Below are 14,695 nucleotides of genomic sequence, written 5' to 3' on the forward strand. Positions count from 1 at the left end.
TCAGGGCTACACAAAGGAAAACATATAGTGGATATTTTGCCTCCTATGTAGTTAGTGGTAATAAGTTATATATAAGGTCAAGCAGATACAATATTTTTAAAATGTGCTTAGCGCAATTACCATCGTTTTGTTTCATGCTCCTTTTTCTTGTAGTTCTCTAATTTCTTCATTCCTTTAACATTCTGCTGTTGTAATGTTTCTTCTGTTTCCCAAGTGTTGTGAATACTGGACCAACCTTTCCATTTTATTAGGTACTGAGTTTCCCCCGCCTCCTTTGTTTTATCAAATCCACCATTTGGATTACCATCAGCCTCCACTGCATAAATGGTGGTAGTGCCTCCAGTAGCTATAAAAAAAAACAACATAATTTATGTAAGAACTTACCTGATAAATTCATTTCTTTCATATTAGCAAGAGTCCATGAGCTAGTGACGTATGGGATATACATTCCTACCAGGAGGGGCAAAGTTTCCCAAACCTTAAAATGCCTATAAATACACCCCTCACCACACCCACAATTCAGTTTAACGAATAGCCAAGACGTGGGGTGATAAGAAAAAAGTGCGAAAGCATATAAAATAAGGAATAGGAATAATTGTGCTTTATACAAAAAAATCATAACCACCACAAAAAAGGGCGGGCCTCATGGACTCTTGCTAATATGAAAGAAATGAATTTATCAGGTAAGTTCTTACATAAATTATGTTTTCTTTCATGTAATTAGCAAGAGTCCATGAGCTAGTGACGTATGGGATAATGACTACCCAAGATGTGGATCTTTCCACACAAGAGTCACTAGAGAGGGAGGGATAAAATAAAGACAGCCAATTCCTGCTGAAAATAATCCACACCCAAAATAAAGTTTAATGAAAAACATAAGCAGAAGATTCAAACTGAAACCGCTGCCTGAAGTACTTTTCTACCAAAAACTGCTTCAGAAGAAGAAAATACAACAAAATGGTAGAATTTGGTAAAAGTATGCAAAGACGACCAAGTTGCCGCTTTGCAAATCTGAACAACCGAAGCTTCATTCCTAAACGCCCAGGAAGTAGAAACTGACCTAGTAGAATGAGCTGTAATCCTATGAGGCGGAGTCTTACCCGACTCAACATAGGCAAGATGAAATAAAGATTTCAACCAAGATGCCAAAGAAATGGCAGAAGTTTTCTGGCCTTTCTAAAACCGGAAAAGATAACAAATAAACTAGAAGTCTTTCGGAAAGACTTAGTAGCTTCAACATAATATTTCAAAGCTCTAATAACATCCTAAGAATGCAACGATTTCTCCTTAGAATTCTTAGGATTAGGACATAATGAAGGAACCACAATGTCTCTACTAATGTTGTTGGAATTCACAACTTAGGTAAAAATTCAAAAGAAGTTCGCAACACCGCCTTATCCTGATGAAAAATCAGAAAAGGAGACTCACAAGAAAGAGCAGATAATTCAGAAACTCTTCTGGCAGAAGAGATGGCCAAAAGGAACAAAACTTTCCAAGAAAGTAATTTAATATCCAATGAATGCATAGGTTCAAATGGAGGAGCTTGAAGAGCCCCCAGAACCAAATTCAAACTCCAAGGAGGAGAAATTGACTTAATGACAGGCTTTATACGAACCAAAGCTTGTACAAAACAATGAATATCAGGAAGAATAGCAATCTTTCTGTGAAAAAGAACAGAAAGAGCTGAGATTTGACCTTTCAAGGAACTTGCGGACAAACCCTTATCTAAACCATCCTGAAGAAACTGTAATATTCTCGGTATTCTAAAAGAATGCCAAGAAAAATGATGAGAAAGACACCAAGAAATATAAGTCTTCCAGACTCTATAATATATCTCTCTGGATACAGATTTACGAGCCTGTAACATAGTATTAATCACAGAGTCAGAGAAACCTCTTTGACTAAGAATCAAGCGTTCAATCTCCATACCTTTAAATTTAAGGATTTCAGATCCTGATGGAAAAAAGGACCTTGAGACAAAAGGTCTGGTCTTAACGGAAGAGTCCACGGTTGGCAAGAGGCCATCCGGACAAGATCCGCATACCAAAACCTGTGAGGCCATGCCGGAGCTACCAGCAGAACAAACGAGCATTCCTTCAGAATCTTGGAGATTACTCTTGGAAGAAGAACTAGAGGCGGAAAGATATAGGCAGGATGATACTTCCAAGGAAGTGATAATGCATCCACTGCCTCCGCCTGAGGGTCCTGGGATCTGGACAGATACCTGGGAAGTTTCTTGTTTAGATGAGAAGCCATCAGATCTATTTCTGGAAGTTCCCACATTTGAACAATCTGAAGAAATACCTCTGGGTGAAGAGACCATTCGCCCGGATGCAACGTTTGGCGACTGAGATAATCCGCTTTCCAATTGTCCATACCTGGGATATGAACTGCAGAGATTAGACAGGAGCTGGATTCCGCCCAAACCAAAATTCGAGATACTTCTTTCATAGCCAGAGGACTGTGAGTCCCTCCTTGATGATTGATGTATGCCACAGTTGTGACATTGTCTATCTGAAAACAAATGAACAACTCTCTCTTCAGAAGAGGCCAAGACTGAAGAGCTCTGAAAATTGCACGGAGTTCCAAAATATTGATCGGAAATCTCACCTCCTGAGATTCCCAAACCCCTTGTGCCGTCAGATACCCCCACACAGCTCCCCAACCTGTAAGACTTGCATCTGTTGAGAATATAGTCCAGGTCGGAAGAACAAAGAAGCCCCCTGAACTAAACGATGGTGATCTGTCCACCATGTCAGAGAGTGTCGTAAAATCGGTTTAAAGATATTAATTGAGATATCTTTGAGTAATCCCTGCACCATTGGTTCAGCATACAGAGCTGAAGAGGTCGCATATGAAAACGAGCAAAGGAGATCGCATCTGATGCGGCAGTCCTAAGACCCAACATTTCCATGCATAAGGCTACCAAAGGGAATGATTGTGACTGAAGGTTTTGACAAGCTGATATCAATGTTAAACTTCTCTTGTCTGACAAGGACAGAGTCATAGACACTGAATTTATCTAGAAACCTAAAAAGGTTACCCTTGTCTGAGGAATCAATGAACTGATTGGAAAATTGATCCTCCAACCATGAACTTGAAGAAACAACACAAGTCGATTCGTATGAGATTCTTCGAAAATGAGAAGACTGAGCAAGTACCAAGATATCGTCCAAATAAGGAAATACCAAAACCCTATTCTCTGATTACAGAAAGAAGGGCACCGAGAACCTTTGAAAAAAATTCTTGGAACTGAGGCTAGGCCAAACGGTAGAGCCACAAAACTGGTAATGCTTGTCTAAAAAGAGAATCTCAGACACTAAAAGTGATCTGGATGAATCGGAATATGCAGATACACATCCTGTAAATCTATTGTAGACATATAATGCCCTTGCTAAACAAAAGGCAGGATAGTCCTACAGTAACCATCTTGAATGTTGGTATCCTAACATAACGATTCAATAATGATAGATCCGGAACTGGTCTGAAGGAATTGACCTTCTTTGGTACAATGAAGAGATAAAATAAAACCCCAGCCCCTGTTCCAGAACTGGAACTGGCATAAATACTCCAGCCAACTCTAGATCTGAAACACATTTCAGAAATGCTGAGCCTTTGCTGTGTTAACTGGGACACGGGAAAGAAAAGAATCTCTTAGCAGGAGGCCTAACTTGAAGCCAATGCTGTACCTTTCTGAAACAATGTTTCTGAAACCAGAGATTAAGAACGGAATTGATCCAAATTTCTTTGAAGAAAACGTAATCTGCCCCATACCAACTGAGCTGGAATAAGGGCCGCACCTTCATAGGTACTTAGGAGCTGGCTATAGGTTTCTATAAGGCTTGGATATATTCCAAACTGGAAATAGTTTCCAAACTGATACCGCTCCTGAGGATGAAGGATCAGGCTTTTGTTCCTTGTTGTGAGGAAAGGAACGAAAATGATTATTTACCCTGGAAAGAAAGGGAAAGCAAAGTTGACTTAGAAGACATGTCAGCATTCCAAGTTTAATCCATAAAGCTTTTCTAGCTAAAATAGCTAGAGACATATACCTGACATCAACTCTAATGATATCAAAAGATGGTATCACCAATAAAATTATTAGCATGTTATAGAATAATAATAATGCTATAAAATTATGATCTGTTACTTGTTGCGCTAAAGCTTCTAACTAAAAAGTTGAAGCTGCAGCAACATCCGCTAAAAATATAGCAGGTCTAAGAAGATTACCTGAACATAAGGAAGCTTTCTTAGAAAGGATTCAATTTTCCTATCTAAAGGATCCTTAAATTAAGTACTATCTGCCATAAATAGTAGTACATTAGCAGGAGTAGAGACAGCCCCATAACCTTAGGGATTTTTGTCCCAAAAAACTCTAATCTGTCAGATGGCACAGGATATAATTTGCTTAAACGTCTAGAAGGAGTAAATAAATTACCCAAATTATTCCATTCCCTGGAAATTACTTCAGAAATAGCATCAGGGAGATAAAACACTTCTGGAATAACTACAGGAGATTTAAAAACCTTATTTAAACGTTTACATTTAGTATCAAGAGGACCAGAATCCTCTATTTCTAATGCAAATAACACTTCTTTAAGTAAAGAACGAATAAATTCCATCTTGAACAAATACAAAGATTTATCAGCATCAACCTCTGAGACAGAAACCTCTGAACCAGAAGAACCATTATCAGTATCAGAATGATGATGTTCATTTAAAAATTCATCTGAAAAAAGAGAAGTTTTAAAAGACTTTTATGTATACTAGAAGGAGAAATAACAGACATAGCCTTCTTAATGGATTTAAAAAATAAAATCTCTTATGTTATCAGGAACACTCTGAAAATTAGATGTTGACGGAACAGCAACAGGTAATGTAACAGTACTAAAGGAAATTTTATCTGCATTAATAAGTTTGACATGACATGCAATACAAATAACAGCTGGAGAAACAGATACCAAAAGTTTATAGCAGATACACTTAGCTTTGTAGCTCCAGCACTGTGCAGTGATTTTCCTGAAGTATCTTCTGACTCAGTTGCAACGTGGAACATCTTGCAATATGTAAAAGAAAAAAACAACATATAAAGCAAAATTGATCAAATTCCTTAAATGACAGTTTCAGGAATGGGAAAAAAATGCCAGTGAACAAGCTTCTAGCAACCAGAAGCAATAAATAATGAGACTTAAATAATGTGGAGACAAAAATGACGCCCATATTTTTTAGCGCCAAAAAAGACGCCCACATTATTTGGCGCCTAAATGCTTTTGGCGCCAAAAATGACGCCACATCCGGAACGCCGACATTTTTGACGCAAAAAAACGTCAAAAAATGACGCAACTTCCGGCGACACGTATGACGCCGGAAACAGAAAAAAAATTTTGCGCCAAAAAAGTCGGCGCCAAGAATGACGCAATAAAATGAAGCATTTTCTGCCCCCGCGAGCCTAACAGCCCACAGGGAAAAAGTCAAATTTTTTAAGGTAAGAAAAAATGATTGAAACAAATGCATTTATCCCAAATATGAAACTGACTGTCTGAAAAATAAGGAATGTTGAACATTCTGAGTCAAGGCAAATAAATGTTTGAATACATATATTTAGAACTTTATAAATAAAGTGCCCAACCATAGCTTAGAGTGTCACAGAAAATAAGATTTACTTACCCCAGGACACTCATCTACATGTTTGTAGAAAGCCAAACCAGTACTGAAACGAGAATCAGCAGAGGTAATGGACGCTGAGAGGAAAACCGGGCTCCAACTTGCTGCGGAGCGCATATCAACGTAGAATCTAGCACAAACTTACTTCACCACCTCCATCGGAGGCAAAGTTTGTAAAACTGAATTGTGGGTGTGGTGAGGGGTGTATTTATAGGCATTTTAAGGTTTGGGAAACTTTGCCCCTCCTGGTAGGAATGTATATCCCATACGTCACTAGCTCATGGACTCTTGCTAATTACATGAAAGAAACATTTATTTAAGCAAAGTGTAAATGTCTTCTAAACTACTTACCTTACCTTTTAAATATCTAATTAGGGACTGATTAAATATGGATTATAAAGATAAGTTAAAGGAATTGTGAAATCTGTGCTTAATTCACCATAAAATCAAGCAAAGAAAAAAATAAAATGTATCCTTACCCGATTAATTTCCTTCTTGGCAGTGAGGGTCCCCGAAAACATTCATAAACTATTAGGAAAATACTTCACCTGGCCACCAGGAGGAGGAAAGACACTACAAAAAGAACATTGAAATATTTCTTCCACTTCCCATACCCACTCAGTAGTTCTTTACCTCATATCATGGAGGTTGGCAGAGAGAAATGTTTTGCTGAAGAGTATAAATTTATTGTCCTTAAAGGATTGTTTCCTGTAAGAGGACAGAGGAGCTGTTGGTAGCCAAAACCCAAGCTAAGGAGGACAATAAGGTTAGGGAGGGAAAGTAGGGAAGGCAGTCCTAATTACTAGGCACCACCTCTTGTAGAATCCTCCTCCCAAATAAAGCCACAGCTGTGGCAAAACACAACGAACTATAGAAGAGAGAAAATTAACCATAAACTACACTTATTTCTATCTAATAAATAAGTACAGCCATGGTCAAAAATATTGGCACCCCTGCATTTGTTAGATAATGCACCACTTCGCCAAGAAAATTGTTGCAATTGCAAATGTTTAGGCATTCTCATGTTTATTTCTTTTGTTTGTATTGGTATGAAACAAAAAAGTGGAGAATAAAAAGCCAAATCAAACACATTCCCTGTGAAACTCCAAAAATTGACTGGACAAAATTATTGGCACCCTCAATTTAATATTTGTTAGCCCACTCCTTGGAAAAAATAACTGAAATGAATCACTTCTTCTTTCGCCAACTGCTCCAGGTCTCTTAGATTGGAAGGGTTCCTTTTCCCAACTGCTGTTTTGAGATCTCTCCACAGGTGCTCTATGGGATTGAGATCTGGACTCATTGCTGGCCAGTTCAGTACTCTCCAGCGCTTTTTCTTAAACCATTTCTGGGTGCTTTTTGACGTGTGGTCATTGTCCTGCTGCAAGACCCATGACCTCTGACAGAGACCCAACTTTAAGACACTGGGCCCTACATTGCACCACAGAATTCATTGGTAGTCTTTAGATTTTATAATGCCATGCACACAGTCAAGACATACAGTGCCTGAAGCAGCAAAGCAACTCCAAAACATCAGTGAACCTCTACCAATTTTGACTGTAGGGACTGTATTCTTTTCTTTAAAAGCCTAATTTCTTTTTCTGAAAACAGAATGATGGGCTTTACCAAAAAGCTGTAATTTTGTTTTTTCTGTCCACAGCGCTTTCTCCCAAAAGGATTTTGAATTCCTCTGGTATGTTTTGGCAAACTCCAATCTGGCATTTTTATGTTTGTGTCAGCAGTGGGGTCCTCCTGGGTCTCCTACCATAGCGTCCCTTTTCATTCAGATGGTGATGTATAGTGCGAGCGGACACATTTGTACCCTGTGTCTTTAGGTCTGCATGAATTTGTCTGGAAGATGATCAAGGTTCTTTATCCACCATTCAAACAATCCCTCATTGCAATCTTTGATCAATTTCTCTCTTTCATACAAGTCCAGGGAGATTAGCTACAGTGCCATGGGCTGTAAACTTCCTGACAATGTTGAGCACAGTGGACACAGGAACATTAAGATCTCTGGAGATGGACTTGTAACATTGAGATTGTCCATGCTTTTCCACAATATTCATTCTCAAATCTTCAGACAATTCTTTGCTGCTCTTTCTTTTCTCCATGTGCAGTGTGGCTCCATGGTATGTTCCATGCACATATATTAACAATGCAATTACAGCGTACTCTGGTATGCATGTGGGTATCATATATAGCAAAAAGGCATGAAGAAGCTGCATTAGATTAGCCTGAGTGGTGAAACTTGTAGCGTGGTTTTATACTCGGTAAGGCCAACCAAGTGTACCCTGTGCAGTGGCCACTTAAGGAAGCGGCAGTGAGGACACCGTAGCTGACAACTAACAGGCACTAGGATAAGACAGAGCAAAAACAGCAGTAAGGGATTTGCATCAGGAACTGCATCGAAAAGGGAGAGATTGTTTCTTTATCCTCAGTGAGGACTTAAGTATATTTAAAGGGACATAATACTCATATGCTAAATCACTTGAAACTGATGCAGTATAACTGTAAAAAGCTGACAGGAAAATATCACCTGAGCATCTCTATGTAAAAAAGGAAGATATTTTACCTCACAATCTCCTCAGCTCAGCAGAGTAAGTTCTGTGTAAAAAGTTATACTCAGCTGCTCCCAGCTGCAGGTAAAAATAAAAAAAAATGAAGAAATGAACAGCAGCCAATCAGCATCAGCAGTGCTGAGGTCATGTACTCTCTGTGATCTCATGAGATTTGACTTAAAGGGACAGTAAACCATAAAAAAAAGGTTATATAATTCTGCACATAGTGCAGAATTATATAACATTATAATAGCGCAAACATTATAAAACCAAATTTCCTCTTTGAATTTAAAAAATAACTGCTGTTTAACAGACCCGCTCTCTGTGATCTTCTGAGCGGGTCTGTTTTTTTCAAACAGCGCATCGGGCCAGCTGTATAGTCACAGCCCGGCCCGACCGCGCCATATCACTAAGTGGAGCTCGCTCCTGCTGTCTGACAGAGCAGGAGCGAGCTGCACTTAGTGCTATGGCGCGGTCGGGCCGGGCTGTGACTATACAGCTGGCCCGATGCGCTGTTTGAAAAAAACAGACCCGCTCAGAAGATCACAGAGAGCAGGTCTGTAAAACAGCAGTTATTTTTTAAATTTTAAGGGTAAATTTGGTTTTACAATGTTTGCGCTATTATAATGTTATATAATTCTGCACTATGTGCAGAATTATATAACATTTTTTTTATGGTTTACTGACACTAACTCTCATGGGATTTCATAGTAAGCTTCCTTTACCTGATTGGTGAAATAATATGAGAGTTCACGATGCTCATCCCTTCAGATGTCCCAGGACAGACACACTAAAATGCTGCTTAGAAATCCTTTACAATGGGAGGTGGCTACTGAGGAACTTTTGAGGTAAAATATCTTTCTTTTTTACATAGATATGTTCAGGAGATATTTTCTAGTCAGCTTTTTACAGCTATGCTGCATCAATTTCAAGTGTTTAAACATTTGGGTATTATGGTCCTTTAAGTATCTCTGGGGGAGGATGGAACCTTGTAATCCTGAAAACATGGCCTGTCGGGGAGGCTTGAGGACAGGTTTTAAAACCAGTGCTGCTCTAGTGACCCCATTAGTGCTTAGACTGTTACTTCGTAAAGGGTAAACAGAGAGAGCTTGGAGAGTTAAAGATTAAGTGGAGAAAAAGATAGTGTTAAGAAAGAGTAGAGGGAAAAAAATGGAGAGTGTAAAGAGAAGATATGGCCTAAGAGAAAAGGGAGGGGGTAAAAAGAGAGATTGAATAGAGGAGGGAGTGGAGAAAGATAGATAAGAGGTGATGGTTATAAAACAATTTTTCCAGGTCTGCTATGACCTCACACTAATGTCAACACACACTGCTTTCTCGCAGTTCAACAACTTCCTTTTTCTGTCTAGCTGTTATCTTCCTATATACCAATATTAACAAATTACTGCACAATAAGTGTTTCAAATTAGCTAAACATATGCAGAGGTGTGTGTGTGGTGGGGGGTTTAGTGGGTGTGGGCAGGATCAAAAGTGGTGAGTAACATTTTGGGCTGGCTAGTAGCTTAGGGCTTGAAATTCTGAGATATATATAAACATAAGAAAAAGCGCACTCCAAGGGATCCTTATTTTAGTCACTTTTTAATTGTGAACGTTTTCGGACGCCTAACGTCCGTCCTCAGACCAAAAAAGGGTTAACCCTTTTTTGGTCTGAGGACGGACGTTAGGCGTCCGAAAACGTTCACAATTAAAAAGTGACTAAAATAAGGATCCCTTGGAGTGCGCTTTTTCTTATGTTTATTTGCTGTTTTGCTGCACCCAGGGCATTGTTTTGAATCGTCAGCTTGGAGTGCAATCTTCTTCTATTTATATATATATATATATATATATATATACATATACATATATATACATGATATATTACATCAGTTTAAAAAAAATAATTTATGCTTACCTGATAAATTCCTTTCTTCTGTAGTGTGATCAGTCCACGGGTCATCATTACTTGTGGGATATTAACTGCTCCCCTACAGGAAGTGCAAGAGGATTCACCCAGCAGAGTTGCTATATAGCTCCTCCCCTCTACGTCACCTCCAGTCATTCGACCAAGGACCAACGAGAAAGGAGAAGCCAAGGGTGTAGTGGTGACTGGAGTATAATTTAAAAAATATTTACCTGCCTTAAAAAACAGGGCGGGCCGTGGACTGATCACACTACAGAAGAAAGGAATTTATCAGGTAAGCATAAATTATGTTTTCTTCTGTTAAGTGTGATCAGTCCACGGGTCATCATTACTTGTGGGATACCAATACCAAAGCAAAAGTACACGGATGACGGGAGGGATAGGCAGGCTCTTTATACAGAAGGAACCACTGCCTGAAGAACCTTTCTCCCAAAAATAGCCTCCGAGGAAGCAAAAGTGTCAAATTTGTAAAATTTGGAAAAAGTATGAAGCGAAGACCAAGTTGCAGCCTTGCAAATCTGTTCAACAGAGGCCTCATTCTTAAAGGCCCAAGTGGAAGCCACAGCTCTAGTGGAATGAGCTGTAATTCTTTCAGGAGGCTGCTGTCCAGCAGTCTCATAAGCTAAACGAATTATGCTACGAAGCCAAAAAGAGAGAGAGGTAGCAGAAGCTTTTTGACCTCTCCTCTGACCAGAGTAAACGACAAACAGGGAAGACGTTTGTCGAAAATCTTTAGTTGCCTGTAAATAAAATTTAAGGGCACGAACTACATCCAGATTGTGCAAAAGACGTTCCTTCCTCGAAGAAGGATTTGGGCACAAGGATGGAACAACAATCTCCTGATTGATATTCCTGTTAGTGACTACCTTAGGTAAGAACCCAGGCTTAGTACGCAGAACTACCTTATCAGAGTGAAAAATCAAATAAGGAGAATCACAATGTAAGGCTGATAACTCAGAGACTCTTCGAGCCGAGGAAATAGCCATTAAAAATAGAACTTTCCAAGATAACAACTTTATATCAATGGAATGAAGGGGTTCAAACGGAACACCCTGTAAAACGTTAAGAACAAGGTTTAAACTCCATGGTGGAGCCACAGCTTTAAACACAGGTTTAATCCTGGCCAAAGCCTGACAAAAAGCCTGAACGTCTGGAACTTCTGACAGACGCTTGTGTAACAGAATGGACAGAGCTGAGATCTGTCCCTTTAAGGAACTAGCGGATAACCCCTTTTCTAAACCTTCTTGTAGAAAAGACAATATCCTAGGAATCCTAACCTTACTCCAAGAGTAACCTTTGGATTCGCACCAATATAGGTATTTACGCCATATTTTATGGTAAATCTTTCTGGTAACAGGCTTCCTAGCCTGTATTAAGGTATCAATAACTGACTCAGAAAAACCACGCTTTGATAAGATCAAGCGTTCAATTTCCAAGCAGTCAGCTTCAGAGAAGTTAGATTTTGATGTTTGAAAGGACCCTGAATCAGAAGGTCCTGTTTCAGAGGTAACGACCAAGGTGGACAGAATGACATGTCCACCAGATCTGTATACCAAGTCCTGCGTGGCCATGCAGGCGCTATTAGAATCACTGATGCTTTCTCCTGTTTGATTCTGGCAATCAATCGAGGAAGCATCGGGAAAGGTGGAAACACATGAGCCATCCTGAAGGTCCATGGTGCTGTCAAGGCATCTATCAGGACCGCTCCCGGATCCCTGGATCTGGACCCGTAGCACGGAAGCTTGGCGTTCTGTCGAGACGCCATGAGATCTATCTCTGGTTTGCCCCAACGTCGAAGTATTTGGGCAAAGACCTCTGGATGAAGTTCCCACTCCCCCGGATGAAAAGTCTGACGACTTAAGAAATCCGCCTCCCAGTTCTCCACTCCCGGGATGTGGATTGCAGACAGGTGGCAAGAGTGAGACTCTGCCCAGCGAATTTTCTTCGATACTTCCATCATTGCTAGGGAGCTTCTTGTCCCTCCCTGATGGTTGATATAAGCTACAGTCGTGATGTTGTCCGACTGGAACCTGATGAACCCCCGAGTTGCTAACTGGGGCCAAGCCAGAAGAGCATTGAGGACTGCTCTCAATTCCAGAATGTTTATTGGAAGAAGACTCTCCTCCTGATTCCATAGTCCCTGAGCCTTCAGAGAATTCCAGACAGCGCCCCAACCTAGTAGGCTGGCGTCTGTTGTTACAATTGACCAGTCTGGCCTGCTGAATGGCATTCCCCTGGACAGATGTGGCCGATAAAGCCACCATAGAAGAGAATTTCTGGTCTCTTGAATGGAATGAAGGACACGGCATGCACTTTGAAGTTTTGTTAACCTGTCCTCTGTCAGGTAAATCTTCATTTCTACAGAATCTATCAGAGTCCCCAGGAAGGGAACTCTTGTGAGTGGAAAGAGAGAACTTTTCTCTTCGTTCACTTTCCATCCATGCGACCTTAGAAATGCCAGTACTATCTCTGTATGAGATTTGGCAGTTTGAAAGCTTGAAGCTTGTATCAGTATGTCGTCTAAGTACGGAGCTACTGAAATTCCTCGCGGTCTTAGTACCGCCAGAAGAGTGCCCAGAACCTTTGTGAAGATTCTTGGAGCCGTAGCCAGTCCGAATGGAAGAGCTACAAACTGGTAATGCCTGTCTAAAAAGGCAAACCTTAGATACCGGTAATGACTTCTGTGAATCGGTATGTGAAGGTAAGCATCCTTTAAATCCACTGTGGTCAAGTACTGACCCTCTTGGATCATGGGCAAAATTGTTCGAATAGTTTCCATCTTGAACGATGGAACTCTTAGGAATTTGTTTAGGATCTTTAAATCCAAGATTGGCCTGAAGGTTCCCTCTTTTTTGGGAACTACAAACAGATTTGAGTAAAACCCTTGTCCTTGTTCCAACCGCGGAACTGGATGGATCACTCCCATTAATAAAAGATCTTGTACGCAGCGTAGAAACGCTTCCTTCTTTGTTAGGTTTGTTGACAACCTTGACAGATGAAATCTCCCTCTTGGGGGAGAGGATTTGAAGTCCAGAAGGTATCCCTGAGATATGATCTCTAACGCCCAGGGATCCTGAACATCTCTTGCCCAAGCCTGGGCGAAGAGGGAAAGTCTGCCCCCCACTAGATCCGGTCCCGGATCGGGGGCCCTCAATTCATGCTGTCTTAGGGGCAGCAGCAGGTTTTCTGGCCTGTTTGCCCCTGTTCCAGGACTGGTTAGGTTTCCAGCCTTGTCTGTAGCGAGCAACAGCTCCTTCCTGTTTTGGTGCAGAGGAAGTTGATGCTGCTCCTGCTTTGAAATTACGAAAGGAACGAAAATTGGACTGTCTAGCCTTGGCTTTGGCCTTGTCCTGAGGCAGGGCATGACCTTTACCTCCTGTAATGTCATCAATAATCTCTTTCAAGCCGGGCCCGAATAAGGTCTGCCCTTTGAAAGGAATATTAAGCAATTTAGATTTAGACGTAACATCAGCTGACCAGGATTTTAGCCACAGAGCTCTGCGTGCCTGAATGGCGAATCCTGAATTTTTAGCCGCAAGTTTAGTTAAATGTACTACGGCATCTGAAATAAATGAATTAGCTAACTTAAGGAATTTAAGTTTGTGTGTGATGTCATCTAGTGTGGATGATTGAAGTGTCTCTTCCAGAGACTCAAACCAAAATGCTGCTGCAGCCGTGACAGGCGCAATACATGCAAGAGGTTGCAATATAAACCCTTGTTGAACAAACATTTTCTTAAGGTAACCCTCTAATTTTTTATCCATTGGATCTGAAAAAGCACAGCTATCCTCCACTGGGATAGTGGTACGCTTAGCTAAAGTAGAAACTGCTCCCTCCACCTTAGGGACCATTTGCCATAAGTCCCGTGTGGCGGCGTCTATTGGAAACATTTTTCTGAATATAGGAGGGGGTGAGAAAGGCACACCGGGTCTATCCCACTCCTTAGTAACAATGTCAGTAAGTCTCTTAGGTATAGGAAAAACGTCAGTACCGCAAAATATTTATCCAACCTACACATTTTTTCTGGGATTGCAACTGTGTTACAATCATTCAGAGCCGCTAATACCTCCCCTAGTAACACACGGAGGTTCTCAAGCTTAAATTTAAAATTTGAAATGTCTGAGTCCAGTTTATTTGGATCAGAACCGTCACCCACAGAATGAAGCTCTCCGTCTTCATGTTCTGCAAACTGTGACGCAGTATCAGACATGGCCCTTGCATTATCAGCGCACTCTGTTCTCATCCCAGAGTGATCACGTTTACCTCTTAGTTCTGGTAGTTTAGCCAAAACTTCAGTCATAACAGTAGCCATATCTTGTAATGTGATTTGTAATGGCCGCCCAGATGCACTCGGCGCTACAATATCACGCACCTCCTGAGCGGGAGATGCAGGTACTGACACGTGAGGCGAGTTAGTCGGCATAACTCTCCCCTCGTTGTTTGGTGAAATATGTTCAATTTGTACAGATTGACTATTTTTTAAAGTAGCATCAAAACATTTAGTACATAAATTTCTATTGGGCTCCACTTTGGCATTAACACATATAGCACA

The 14,695-nt window shown here is 40.6% G+C and overlaps 1 protein-coding gene across 1 annotated transcript in view; it reads right to left on the reverse strand.

The window, feature by feature from the left end:
- CHD1 (chromodomain helicase DNA binding protein 1) overlaps nucleotides 1-14,695 on the reverse strand; it is a gene marked incomplete in the record, with an annotated part of 628,386 nt that overhangs the window by 505,676 nt on the left and 108,015 nt on the right. The window contains 1 exon segment of the mRNA XM_053701514.1: nucleotides 121-346. Coding sequence (XP_053557489.1) covers nucleotides 121-346 — 226 coding nt within the window.

Source organism: Bombina bombina, chromosome 2, assembly GCF_027579735.1.
Source record: "Bombina bombina isolate aBomBom1 chromosome 2, aBomBom1.pri, whole genome shotgun sequence".
Classification (NCBI taxonomy): domain Eukaryota; kingdom Metazoa; phylum Chordata; class Amphibia; order Anura; family Bombinatoridae; genus Bombina; species Bombina bombina.